The sequence below is a fragment of the Anoplopoma fimbria genome, chromosome 7 (assembly GCF_027596085.1).
Source record: "Anoplopoma fimbria isolate UVic2021 breed Golden Eagle Sablefish chromosome 7, Afim_UVic_2022, whole genome shotgun sequence".
Taxonomy (NCBI): domain Eukaryota; kingdom Metazoa; phylum Chordata; class Actinopteri; order Perciformes; family Anoplopomatidae; genus Anoplopoma; species Anoplopoma fimbria.
This window is the reverse complement of record NC_072455.1, coordinates 3,492,507-3,506,497: the sequence shown is the minus strand read 5'-3', so window position 1 is coordinate 3,506,497 and position 13,991 is coordinate 3,492,507. Positions and strand designations below refer to the sequence as shown.

The following is a 13,991-nucleotide window of genomic DNA, read 5'->3' as shown; positions in this document are numbered from 1 at the left end:
AAATGCACCAGTGATGTAATACAGTTTGACTTCGGCCTGCTTTGTCATCACTGTGAAAAAAAAGAGCATGTAGTAAAAAAATGGAGACGAAGGAGGAGAGAGAGAGAAAGAGGTTTTTTTTTTTGCTACCAAAGCATACCAAAACAGCAAGATGATGTAACGGCTCTCCATTACCCATGGTGCTTTGCTGTAAAAGATGAATGAAGTCGGACATGTGGAGGGCGTCAATTGAGAATTTCATCTGTATTCTAATCATGCGCGGTGATTCATACAGAATAAGGAGGATGCTTTAACTGAAGGGAGTGTGTCTCTGTGTGTGTGTGTGTGTGTGTGTGTGTGTGTGTGTGTGTGTGTGTGTGTGTGTGTGTGTGTGTGTGTGTGTGTGTGTGTGTGTGTGTGTGTGTGTGTATAAAAAGAAACCAACAGCTTATTTTCCTTTTGCATTCGTCCTTTAGCTTGTGGGCTTAACAATGTCCAAAGAGAGATGAGGAGAGCTGAAGAAGAAAGAAAAAAAGGGTTGGCGGGGTGCAGAGTGCGTGGGCCGGATCGGGAGTTTCCTTCACTAAAGGTGTGATGATGTCATAGAGAGAGAGAGAGAGAGAGAGAGAGAGAGAGAGAGAGAGAGGGGAGAAATATGAGCTTGTGTGTTTTTTTTTTTTTTTTTTTTTTAACACAAGGGAGGTTCGTATCACGCCGGCCAGCCAGAGTGTCACGCACTCATTAAGCCTGAAGAAGAAGAGACTCTGGAGGAGGAGGACATTATCATATCCAAGTAGAGCAGCAGTTCATGGACAGCAGAGTCTTAAGAGTCTTTAGGGAGGGGTTGGATTTCAACTCAATTTAACCACCTCAACCTCTATTATCTTGCTGTTTTTACTGTTTTATTAATAACAAGATTAATAAGGACATGATATAAGGCATTGAAGCCAGGTTTCTACTTTGATCTTTGACCCGTTTTTTTAATTGAATGTGCAGGAATAAACTATTAAAATGAAAAAGTTCCCCCTTAACCTGAGCCAAGCCTTCTCTGTTCCGGAGCTTTTGTTCGTATCACATGATCTTCCTCAGCGGATTGGTGTTGCCCTGTAGACACATGAAGGGAAATTACTTTTTTTTTATTATTAAACTACACTTTAAATGTGTAAAAGAAAGAAAACAAAATTAGAGTTCTTTAGCTTTTCAAAATAAAATGTTAATTTTGAGGTTTTAATAAGTAACAAAATTAATAAAGTTGGATCAAAAGCTAATGACGAAGATGTCACATTATCAACAATGTTTCCATCCACACCTTCACCTGGTACATTTTTTTAATTAATCAAGTGATTTTCTGCTATAGATGTTTTTTATATATATATATATAAAAGGCAGCTCAAAGGGATTTTTTTAGAAAAGTTTGATTTGGAAATTTAGGGCCACTTATAAATATTTTAATTTTAAATTAAACAATCTTCTCAGTATATAATTTCCTTGCGTAAAAAGAACAAATGTATAACAATAAAACATATTATCCTAATAAGGGCTGAAATTTTGAAAACGCTTAACCTGACAGACACTGGATTTTTTTAGGTTGATAGCAATATTGATTTTTGAGAGTTTACAAAAACTAGAGGAGTCGCCCCCTGCTGGTCAGTAGAGAAAGCAAGTATTTCAATACTACCTAATCGGCTCCTCTCCGCAGAACCAGAGGTTGCTGCCTGGTAAGACTACATATTTTTGTAGGCTTTTTGTAGGTAAATATCTTTACCCCAGAAGATGTGGAAGTGTCTTAAGACCTGCATTCTCTCTACTGACCAGCAGGGGGCGACTCCTCCAGTTACAAAAAGAAGTCTGATTGTATAGAAGTCTATGAGGACAATGACCCTACTACTACTACTACTACTACTACTACTACTACTACTACTACTACTACTACTACTACTACTACTACTACTACTACTACTACTACTACTACTACGACTACTACTACTACTACTACTACTACTACTACTACTACTACTACTACTACTACTACTACTACTACCTGTGTAAACATATGCAGTCTATGTCATAAACACACTAATGAGAATCACAGTAACACTAATATTAAATGAATATTCATGAATATTTAATGATAATATAAGCAACTAAAATGTTACATTATAGGTTAACAACATCCAGGCAGCGTGTGTGTGTGTGTGTGTGTGTGTGTGTGTGTGTGTGTGTGTGTGTGTGTGTGTGTGTGTTTAGACCTGATGATGTACAGCAGCCCTGCAGCAAACAATGAACAAAGCATATATATGCAAATAAATAAATATAAATATAAATATAGAGAGCTGGCTCTGGATTGCATAACCGGCTGCAGGCCCACGAGAGAGCACCGCACATGCAGGATGCGGCATCAAAGGTATAACAGACTTATCTTCACACCTTTTTCAGGGTGGGTGGAGAGGGGAGGTTCAGCCTCACCTTCCAGGTGGGGGAGGGAGGGGAAAGGTCTGTCACGAGCTGCGTTTGAAGTCCTCCCACCCTGTGCATGCGTGAGAGGGATGAGAGAACCACCACACACTCACATCTGACCTCAGTGGAGTAACTCGTATGAATACAACGAGTTCAAAAGAAATATGATGTTAATAAAAATGACATTTTAATAAAATATTAATAATTATTAATATTAATAATAATATTAATAATAATATTAATAATAATAATAATAATAATAATAATAATATAATAATAATAATAATAATAATAATATTAATATTAATAATATTAATAATAATAATATTATTACAATAAAAACCTGTGCAATACATTACACTGTGCAATAATAGTTAAATAATAGTTAAAATAGTTTTTTCTGTCTGTAAATATAATATTTCAGTTATTGTTGATTTTCTACTGTTTTTATTGCTTATTTATAATACTTGTTTATTTTTATTTTCATTTTTTATTTTTATCTTGTCTTCTTCTACTATGTCTCTTGTGTGCACTTTACTCTATGCTGCTGTAAGCCTGCAAATTTCCCGCTGCGGGACTAATAAAGGATTATCTTATCTTATCTTATTAATTATTATTATATTCCTTTATTAATAATCCCCATAATAATAATAATAATAATAATAATAATAATAATATTAATAGTAATAATAATAATAATAATAATAATAATAAATATTAATATATATAATATTATATAATAATAAATAATAATAATATTAATAATAATAATATAATAATAATAATATTAATAATAATAATAATAATAATATTAATAGTAATAATATTAATAATAATAATAATAATAATAATATTAATAATAATAATATTAATAATATAATTATTATTAATAATAATAATAATAATATAATAATAATAATAATAATAATAATATAAATAATAATAATAATATATTAATAATAATAATAATAATAATAATAATAATAATAATAATAATATTAATAATATAATAATAATAATAATAATAATAATAATAATAATATTAATAATAATAATAATAATAATAATAATAATAATAATAATAATAATAATAATAATAATAATAATAATAATAAAAAAGCATACGTTTCCTTTACTAAAAGGTGGATTTATTCATTATTCCCCTTCTCCGTGATTCACACACCGACCACGATGACGGTGACTGGAGCAGCGGAGCCTTCTGACGTCACACCGGAGAACGACGCGTCCAATGAGGAGCCGGGGATGAGCGGAGCGAGGACGGAGAGCTGCCGACAGAAGGCTGACAGCCGAGCCTGACTGGGGATAACGAGAGGGGGGGAAACCCTGGAAGAAGAAGGAGGAGAAGATATTTCTGCATAAAGACATATTTAAAGTGGAGGAGAGAGGACATCAGAGCTGGTTTCCTGCAGGAGGATAAGAAGACACGGAGCTGGTAATTCTCTCTTTTTATTTATTTTATTATTATCTCTGTGGCGTGGTCTCCATTCTCTCCATTCATTCTCTCCATTCTCTCCATTCATTCTCTCCATCCTCTCCATCCTCTCCATCCTCTCCTCCATCCCTCCATCTCTCTGGGACTGCACTGCTGCAGCTGAATGAAACCCATCCAGGTATTTATTATTCTCTCTATTGCTCCAAATAAATAAATACATCCATCCCATCATCATCACACACTTTCCACGCACTGTGGATGCTGCGGGGCTGCAGGGATGAGAGCTGCGGGGGCTTTGGGTGGTGTTTGGTGGTGGTGGTGGTGGTGGTGTTTGGTGGTGGTGGTGGTGGTGACCTTCCCCATTGATGGTGTGCGTGTGTGTGTGTGTGTGTGTGCATGAAAGAAAGAGATGCAAAATGAAAAATGGGGATGGAGGGGTGGAGGATGGGTGGGTGGGTGGGGGGTTGAGGTGGGAGGTGTGAGAGAGAGAGAGAGAGAGAGAGAAGGGGGGATACATTTGGGCTTTTTTTTTTTTTTTTTTTTTTTTTTGTGAATGGAGCTCCACATCCTTTTTGGCTCCAGTGGCTGATCTAAAATTAGCCTCGTGCCCGGATTTCGTCTGCGTGCAGTGGCAGCATATGTGGATCAGAATCTGGAATTAACTGGTGGTGGTGGTGGTGGTGGTGGGGGGGGGGTGGGGGGGCTCTGGATGCAAGCTCATATACACGCCACCGGTGGATAGGACAGCAGCTCTCTCTCTGTGTGTCATGCACCATTTTTAGAGATGCTCTAAAAATAGAAATGTGTTGATGATGGGTCGGACTGAGAGGGGGTCGAACCTCCTCAGCATCCGGGCACTTCTGGGTGAGGATGCTGCACACTTAAGGCTTATAGGTGGTCATTTTAATTGCGTTGTTTGTTTTGTGTGCGTGTGTGTGTGTGTGTGTGTGTGTGTGTGTGTGTGTGTGTGTGTGTGTGTGTGTGTGAAGGCATCTCTCCCCCCTTCATTGTGCGCGTGTCCACACCTGCTATTGTGCTGCTGCTGATTACCTGTCCGCGTGGTGCGTGGGAGCTGCTAGTGACGTGCGTGGGGTCGAGAGCTCAGTTGTTTTCATGAATGGATGAATGAATAGATGAATGACTGAATGTGTCTTCTGCTCCTTTTATTAAAAGAGAGAGAGAGAGAGGGGGGGGGTGTTAACACCCTTCGTCTCCTTCTCCTTCCTTCCTTTGTTTTCTCACCCCATCCTCTTCCTCACCATCACACTCTTCATTTTCCCTTCTTTCTTTTTTTCTTGCTCTCTTTTTCCTCATGTGGCGTCTCTCTCTCTCTCTCTTCTTTTATCTTCATCTTCTGTTTCTCCTCTTCTTCATCGCTGCCCTTTTCCGAACTTTTACGCTCCTCACTTTTCACTCAACCCCTTGACCCGCTGATATTTCTTTATCTTCTTTTTCATCCTCCCCCTCCTCCTCCTCTCCTCCTCTCTCCCCCTCTGGCTCTCTGTTGTGCATCTTTTATCATTCCCCTTGTCGGAACACTTCCTCGTTCTTATACACATTATCGACCGCAACCTCCTCCTCCTCCCTTCCCTCCTCGCTGCTCGTCTCCTCGCCAATTTTCCTCCCTTCCGTATTTGCTCTTTCCATCCTTTTTAAATGTCTTCTCCTCGCCGTTTCCCAATCCCCTCCTCCTGTCACCTGTGAACTTCCTCCCATCCTCCTTGACTTCCCTTTCATCTACTTCCCACTTCCTCTCTCTCGTTTCCTCCAGCTATGATTCTCTCCCTGGCGGCGGTAGCAGCCATGAGTAGCGGCGGCGACGGCGGCCTCAACTACTCCTCCTCCCTCGACCCCTTCGACTCCTCCACCTCCTGGAGCCTCGGCGAGGACCCGTCCAACTCCTCCTCGGAGCCCGTCGTGCGAACCCTGACCCCCGACCTCCAGCCGGCGACCACCGCGGTCGCCTTCCAGGAGGTCAACCCCTGGGACATCGCGCTCTGCGTGACGGGGACGCTCATCTCCTGCGAGAACGCGCTGGTGATCGCCGTGCTGTTCTACACGCCGACGCTCCGCGCCCCCATGTTCGTGCTGATCGGGTCGCTGGCGGTGGCGGACCTCCTCGCCGGCCTCGGCCTCATCTTGAACTTTGTCTTCACCTACTTGGTGGACGGCTCGGTGGAGTTTGTGACGCTGCTGTCGGTCGCGCTGCTCATCTCGGCCTTCTCGGCATCCGTCCTCAACATCCTCGCCATCACCGTGGACCGCTACCTGTCGCTGTACAACGCCCTGACCTACCACACCGAACGGACGGTCACCTTCACCTACGTGATGGTGTTCCTCATCTGGGTGTTGTGCCTCACGCTCGGCCTGCTGCCGGCGCTCGGATGGAACTGCCTGCGGGACGAGTCGGCGTGCAGCATCTGCCGGCCCGTCACCAAAGTCAACGCCGTGGCGCTCGCCGTCACTTTCCTGCTCGTCTTCGCCCTCATGATGCAGCTCTACCTGCAGATCTGCAAGATCGCCTTCCGCCACGCGCAGCAGATCGCCGTGCAGCACCAGTTCGTGGCAATCTCCACCACCAAAGGCGTCTCCACGCTGTCGGCCATCTTGTGTGCCTTCGGGGCGTGCTGGCTGCCGTTCGCCATGTACTCCATCGTGGCCGACTCCAGCTACCCGGCGATCTACACCTACGCCACCGTTCTCCCGGCCACCTGCTGCTCCGTGATCAACCCCATCATCTATGCGTTCAGAAACCCGGACATCCAGAAGTCGCTGTGGATGGCGTGCTGCGGTTGCGTCCCGTCCAACCTCTCCCTCAGACCCAGGACCTCCAGCGACGTGTAGCGTGGGAAGGTTGGTTTTCTGTCTGGCGCGTGGCGCTCGACGCCGAGTCAGGGGTTGTAGGAGGGAGAAACTGGGGGGGGGGAAGGCGGGGAAGGTCGAAAGGTTAAAAGCTCGTGGCGGAGAGATTTTCCTCTGCTCCTCATATCAGGAATGGTGGCGGTGGCGGAAGCACGGCCGGCCACGGGAAACAGGGAAAAGAGAAGACAGTGCATGGTCCGAAAAAATCAACAAAAAGAAGATAGAGCTAATACAGATCATGTGGCGTTGGAGCAAACCAACAGGGTGATTGATGGAGGTGGCGTGAAACCAACTGCAAAAACCTGATGGAGGGAAAGGCGGGGACAACTGACCTCCTTTTTTTTTCGGGTCGGCGAAGAAGCGAGGCCTTCGTCTCAAGAGTAGCATACATACATGTGACGGGCGGGATTCAGGGGACGGGGGGGGAAAGAAACGCCCCCGAAAAAGTCTCCGTAGGACATTAGCTTTTTTTTCTTTTGGCCAGCGCTGCATGGTTATGCAATCAGAAGGAGCGGAAAACAGTCTTAAAATACTGTAATGTGCTTTCACTGATGTGTCTGAAACGAAAAAGGTGGATAAAAATACGACGAGCTAAATATACACAACGAACGACCTTGAGTATTCTGGACGAGCTATCTTTGTTCTCCTGATGGGAACAAGAAAAAAACAAACCAAGAATACTTCCTGTCTTGAAACTAAATTCTAACAGTGACGTCCCCCCCTTGATGTGATGCAGATTCGGTAATTAGTGAGTTTATAGACGATAACGATGATTAGCCATCATGTGGTGAGATTGAAATTTAGGTGGTGTTGATCGTCGTTAGCATCGCTAGCCTGCCGGGCACGTTCTCCCCAAACGCCAACGCATGAAGTTGGTGAAGAAATGTGTCACAATCCAGATAGAAATCTCTAAATCTACCAGGCTCCAGATAAACCTCCACTAGTCTGCAAAACCTAGAGATGGGAGAGGGATTTCCACACCGACAACGAGGCCGTGTGTGTGTGTGTGTGTGTGTGTGTGTGTGTGTGTGTGTGTGTGTGTGTGTCGTCCTCGGTGTGTTGAAATCAAATCTGCTCCCCCCCCGTCTGAGAATGAAAATATGAAAACGGGTTTCTCAGCCAGCCGCTACGCTGTGAATGTGAGGCAGAGAGAAAGAGAAAGAAGAGAGAGAGAGAGAGAGAGAGAGAGAGAGAGAGCTGGATTCAGCACCAAGGACAGCGCCACTGCTGCAGAGCGCTGCTACCCTGGGAATGCTCTCTGCTGCTGGGGGGGGGGGGGAGGAAGGAGGGAGGGAGGGAGCGCTGGATGGAAAGTAGGCTACGCTGTTCCCTACACCATCTTGATGGGGAATGTGCTTTAAAGGGCCATTCCAGCTTTTTAATGATTGCTCATTTGCAAAACATTCAGTGTTCATTAAGTCGTCCCCCCCCCCCCCCATGCATAGATGATGGTATTTGTGCAACGTTTGGTCTTAAAAACACACGAAATGAGATTATTAAGGGAGTCTATCACTGAAAAGCTGCACATTTTGAAATCACTTACAGTTTCGGCTCGAAAGAGAGACGGCGTAGAGTGTTTTTTAAAGAGTCGCTAATCTCAAACAAGACTCAATCAAGGCCAAAAACACTGATATGTGGAATTAAATGGCGGGGCTTCGTTTTACACGTTCACAGCTTGAATTTGCAGTGTTTATTCACCTAATCATTCTGCGAAGAAGTCAAAAAACGAGAGAAAATGACTCCAATCAGACTCAAGCTGTCCTTATTCATCCACTTGAGGTCCCGCAGCGTGACTATGACCCTGTCCTTTCTGTCCTCCGTCGATCTACGGCCTTCCTCGTATCTCAACGGTAGAAATTATGCATGAGAATAGAAAATGTACGCCCCCCCCCCCCATGAGTGCCAGTAAAGCAGGCGTTCTGACATGGGCGAGGTGAGAGCAGCTGATGTTTTTCGAGAGGATAAGGGGAACTCTGCGTTTATCTGCAGCCGCATGAAGCATCGTTGGATCTAAATGTAGAGACAGCATTCTTACTCCACTGCCCAATTGATTATCTATTAGCTAGAGCTGAGCACAGGCCGAACTGAAAAGGTCATTTTTCCTTCTAGACTTTGGTTGGCTTCCGTCTATACAAGTTGTATTTGGATGTTGCCATAGTTCTGCAAAAAACTGAATTCTATCTAGGGCTGCCCTCGACCAAAGACAGTCTTAGTCGACTAATCGATCTTTAAAACAGAGCTTATCCAAAAAGAATAACTAAATCTTGTGTTAAACAGATATGTGCTCATGCAATTATTGGAATTAAGTCATTCAACGACTTATCGACTCAAACAACTTATCTTACGAAAAAGTTAACTCCTCGTTTTTTGGGCGTTTACCCACAAAAATGCATGCAGTCTTTTCAAAATAAACTTCCATCTTCACAGGAAACCAATTTAGTTAGATTTAGGTTACAAAACGTCTTAGTTAGGTTTCGTAAAAGAAGTTATGTGACGAATAAAACAACGGTCTACTGGGTGAAAGACCGTTCTTTGTTCGACCCATCCACCTGCCCTTTGGGTTTTTTGCCATCTTTACACTTCCTAGTTCATGGCTACATGGATTACGTACAAATTGATGACATGGGATATCTACAGCGCATTGATTTTTGTAGGTATAGCTACGAACGCTGAATGAGAACAGCCCAACTAAAGAACCAAAACCAAAACTATAGATCAGTCGACTAACCGACTAAGAGGGGGCAGCCCTAATTCGATCTTATCTCAATTGCTATGGCATGGAAAACATTTTCCATGCTTATACCAAGTCCCATGGTCAGGAATAAATCATATATTCAGGGGCCAAAACCTGTATATGAGCCAACCGCACACAAAAAAATCTATTATAATGCTGTAAAACATGAGCATCAGAAGGTCTCAATTCAACCAGCTTCCATTTTCACTTCCCTGCTTGCAGCCTGTCAGCAGTAGCTGGATATAGAAGCTTCACACACACACACACACACACACACACACACACACACACACACACATACACACACACATACACTCAGAACTGCTCTGCCTCGGGGCCCCCCCTCTGAAGGCTCGGCGGGGGTTAATGAGAAGCGAGGTGACGCGGCGTGAAATAGAAACGGCAGGCGAGACACGCTTCTAACGGAACCTCAGGTCACGTCCAACGTCGCACGCACACACAATCAGGATGAAGTCATTTCCCAGTGAAAAGGCCATCGTGTAAGTTAAATCCAGCTAATGTTAATAACATCTGGGTAATAATGGCGCTGGGATGTAGTGAGGGGGGATTTACTGCCGACATTCCGTCTGCATCTAAATGATCTACGGAGATAGTTTCCACTCCTGGTACCATGACTAAGCTATCGCATGCTGCTAATATACGTGTGTGGGAGGCGAGCTGGCTTTAGGGAGAAGAGATCATACAAAGGTCGATTCAAATCTATAAAACTCACCAGAAAATATCAATAAAAACACACGTTTCTGCAACAAGGGAGTCACTTCCGAATTTAAGCTTTCTACCAAATAAACCACAACGATAGTCGACAAGCAAAGAACACAGGAACTCTGACAAATGGCGCTCAGGAGACGCAGGTATTCTTTTTTTTCTATAGTGTCAGTCAAAAAGAGTAGAGGTGTATTTTTCTCGGCAGCAGCGAACAATCAGTTGTTTATTTGGCTACACTACTCTGTCAATGATTCTGTGCTTGGAAAGGGCAGAATCTCTTGTGTCTTCTTTGTTTTTATTTATATGTGTTTGGCCTTATTGGAACAAAAAAAACACTCCTTCGCAATAATGTCCATGTGTATTTTGCTGTGTACAAAAAAGCCACAATGGGAGAAAAAGAGAGAGAAAGAAAGACGGAAGCGATGGACTCTGAAGGGTTTTGCAGCGTAACTCGAAAGTATTTGTTTCAAAGCAACAAACAGCACATTGTAGTGTACTTGATATGAATATTGCCAGGCTGGCTGGGGTTTTCCTAAATGCATTTCAGCAGGAAATATGAAGTTTCCATTTATAGATGGTGTTTTCTCTCTAAAATAAGCTTTATTTTGTGTGTTAGATGTCTCGTTTTATACTGTTGAGGTAAAAAAAAAACACAAAAAAAAACTGTTTATGTGAAGGTCAAGGCTGTTAAACAAGTCGACCGCATCCCTCTCTCGATCTCTCTTTTTGCTCAACCACCGCATTGATGGAACTGCCTCACGGTTAAAACACTTGCATCAATTATTAAGTGAAATACGTTCAATTACTCTGAAGCTAGGAAGCACGAGAAGGACGGAGTTACGGTGCTTCTCGTGCACCAAACGAATCACGGAGAGATAATTAAGTCAATTTCACGTGTGAATCTGATGCACATCCTGTTGGCGCACAGTTTTTTTGCCCTGTACGCACAACGATGTGTGAGACTTGCTTAGTCACCCGTGTTTGGAGATGCTAGATGGGACCCAGATTACGTTTTAGGTGTGGGTAGTGTCACATCCGGCACTGTTTCTAAAACAGCCTGCGCTAGCTTGGCTAATGCTAACATACAAGCTAACATCCCCACGTTTACCTCCCTCTTCAAAATGAATCGAACGCAATCAGGATCATGAACCAGACTTGGATTAAACAGGAATTTCAATGTTTTACTCTGTTTTTCTACAGATGGCTGTGGTTTACTGCATATCAAACGGACAAATCTCAAAGATTATTGTGTTTTTTTTACGACGTTTGAAACTGTTTTGGCTCCAGTTAAAACTCAGTCACACAAACTCAAAAAAAGCCATGGATGTAGATTCACTAAAGGGGCCAAATAAATCTGTTGAAAGCACAAAAAAGTATTGCATCCTATTAGCGACTAACGCTAGCATGTTGCCGGCTAACTAGCGTGTTAGCAACATGCTAGTTGCTGTTCGTGTCCCGTGTAAAAACCAACTTAACGTTGACTTATTTTACCTTCATTCTGTTGTGTGACTTCCATAGAAGCCTATAGACTAACCAGGTACTTTTGTTGCATAAGTAAACCTACGTTGGAAGTTTATTATGAAAAGACACGATGGATGCAACAACTGGAAACCTACAGCGCCATAGTTTAAAGAGTACGGGCCACTGAGCAGTCGACGGGTATTGGACAAGTTGGGAAGGTAATTTGTTGGAAGTCAGTTTCTGCTTTTTACTTCAATCAATTGCTTATTATATTCCCATGTTGGTTGAGAACAATTTATGACCTCTAGTCTCCATTTGAAAACCAGCCGAGGATAAACTTGAAAATAAATACTTTTTGAGGGTATTTTTTGCCCTTTGCCAGTAAAAATGTCAACTGTCTGGACTTTTTCCGGAGTTAAAACAAACTATTTGATCCAAGTCTGGAGGGGGAACACTTGCCTCAAAGTAAAAAACCACAAATCAGCCTTTTCCCCCCCGAGTGCTCTGACTGACGTGTTAAATCCTGCGTCGCTCAGCTGGAACTGGAGTGATTTGAACAGCTGATCTGAAGTCAGCGTTCGCACAGCTGTGATTTTAAACATGGTCCCATCTGGCCTGTCCATCTAGGGACGGTTTAGACAATTAATAACAACTCATCTGTGAATATGCCACCACTCAGTCAACCATTCCTGGGGCAGGAGTGGGGCGACCACTCACTGTGTGTGTGTGTGTGTGTGTGTGTGTGTGTGTGTGTGTGTGTGTGTGTGTGTGCGTGAGTGTGTGTGTGTTTAAGTGTGTGTGTGTGTTGTCCCCCCGGGATCATAGCCAATTGTAATGAACCATAACTCAACCAACTCTCACTGTAAACACACGCAGAATGGTTTTGTCAGCCGCTATACAGGACTATAAATCAATTTAAAAGACGAGAAAAAAAATGAAAAAGAAATTACTGTACAAGTGAGTGTGTGTGTGTGTGTGTTATTTTTATTATGCAAATGCTGTACAGAAATGTATATTTTTGTAATGTTCATCAGGGCATGAGTTACAAGTCATGGTCGCTGCTGTGAGCATGAGTTTGTTGTGAGTGTGTGCGTATGTGTGTATGTGTGTGTGTATGTGTGTTCTTCCTCTTCTTCTGTGTTCTTCCTATAAACAAATGTCAAAAGTTTCTTTTTTGGGGGCTGAAAAAAAAGAAGTTGTGTGTCGGATACGCTGAAAAAGTGCCATATTTTTCGACTATCTAGTGTCTTATTTATTTGTTTGTATTTGTGTACATGCACGTTTATCAGAGGGGTGATTCTCAATGTGGAGTTAGTAAAATCTGTAAACAACAACAACTAAAAAAAAAGACGCTCAACACAGTCAAAAGCAGCAGAGTAAAGAATGAAAGAAGGGTTGTTATGTAAAAGTATTTGACCTTGATATTATGGATTACTATACCGAGAAAACAATCTTTTCTTCTGTAACATCAGACCTGCAGCATCAGCACCATGATATCAGTGTTTCTGACTTAAATCGAAATAATCTGAACAGTTTTTTCCAGAAAGAAAAACACGAGCTAAACGACAGAGAGACTGTCAGAAAGAGAGAGAGAGAGAGAAGGTGCGTGGCAGCGTTGTACGTCACGGACTCAGGTTTCTAGTGATGTCACTTCGTCTGAGTCGTGTCTAAGAGAGCAGGTCGTTTCAAAGACATCCTCCCCTCTCTACCTCCCACCCATCCTCCGTCTAACTTTCTTTTTTTCTCTGCATTCGCTCCGACATCTCCGACTTGTTTTCAAGCATGTCCCCACTATCGTTTCAAGCACATCCCTCTCTTTCAAAAATCGCTTTTTCTCAAGCTTTTTCCTCCTTTATTCCCTCCCTCCGTCCATCTTTTTTTTTGTACCTCTACCTCTCCTCCCCTCCCTCCTTCCACTCCTGCCTCTCCCTTTTTCTTGTCTAACATTCTGCTATCCTTGGCCTGCAGGAAGCGAGTCGGTCGGGCTCTGTCTAAAAATAGTTACCCTGAAAGCAAATAAAAAGAGCGAAGAGAAAGAACAGCAGAAAAAAAGAGAGGAGGAGGACAGGAGGGAGGTAGTAAGGAAAGTAGAAGTTCGACCCTCCCTTCACTTCGCTTCATCCTTTTTTCTCTTCCCCCGTCAGGTTCCTTCCCCTCCTGTCTCATCTTTTAGCACAAACACACGTCCATCTTCTATTTTTACGCCTCTCAGTCTCTCTCTTTTTTTGTGTTTCTCCTGAGCACAAGCTCCCCCCCCCCTCCTCCTCCCACACTCGACTGTCAGGCTAGGCCAGGCTAGCGTTTTCCCCCTCTGTGACC

General features: G+C 43.0%; 1 protein-coding gene across 1 annotated transcript; it reads left to right on the top strand.

Annotated features, from left to right (window-relative positions):
* Nucleotides 1-5,662: 5,662 nt before the first annotated feature.
* On the top strand, nucleotides 5,663-6,733 carry gpr185b (G protein-coupled receptor 185 b). Its single transcript, XM_054601870.1, has one exon. The coding sequence runs from the start codon at nucleotides 5,663-5,665 to the stop codon at nucleotides 6,731-6,733; it is 1,071 nt and encodes a 356-aa protein (XP_054457845.1).
* The last annotated feature ends 7,258 nt before the right edge of the window (nucleotides 6,734-13,991 follow it).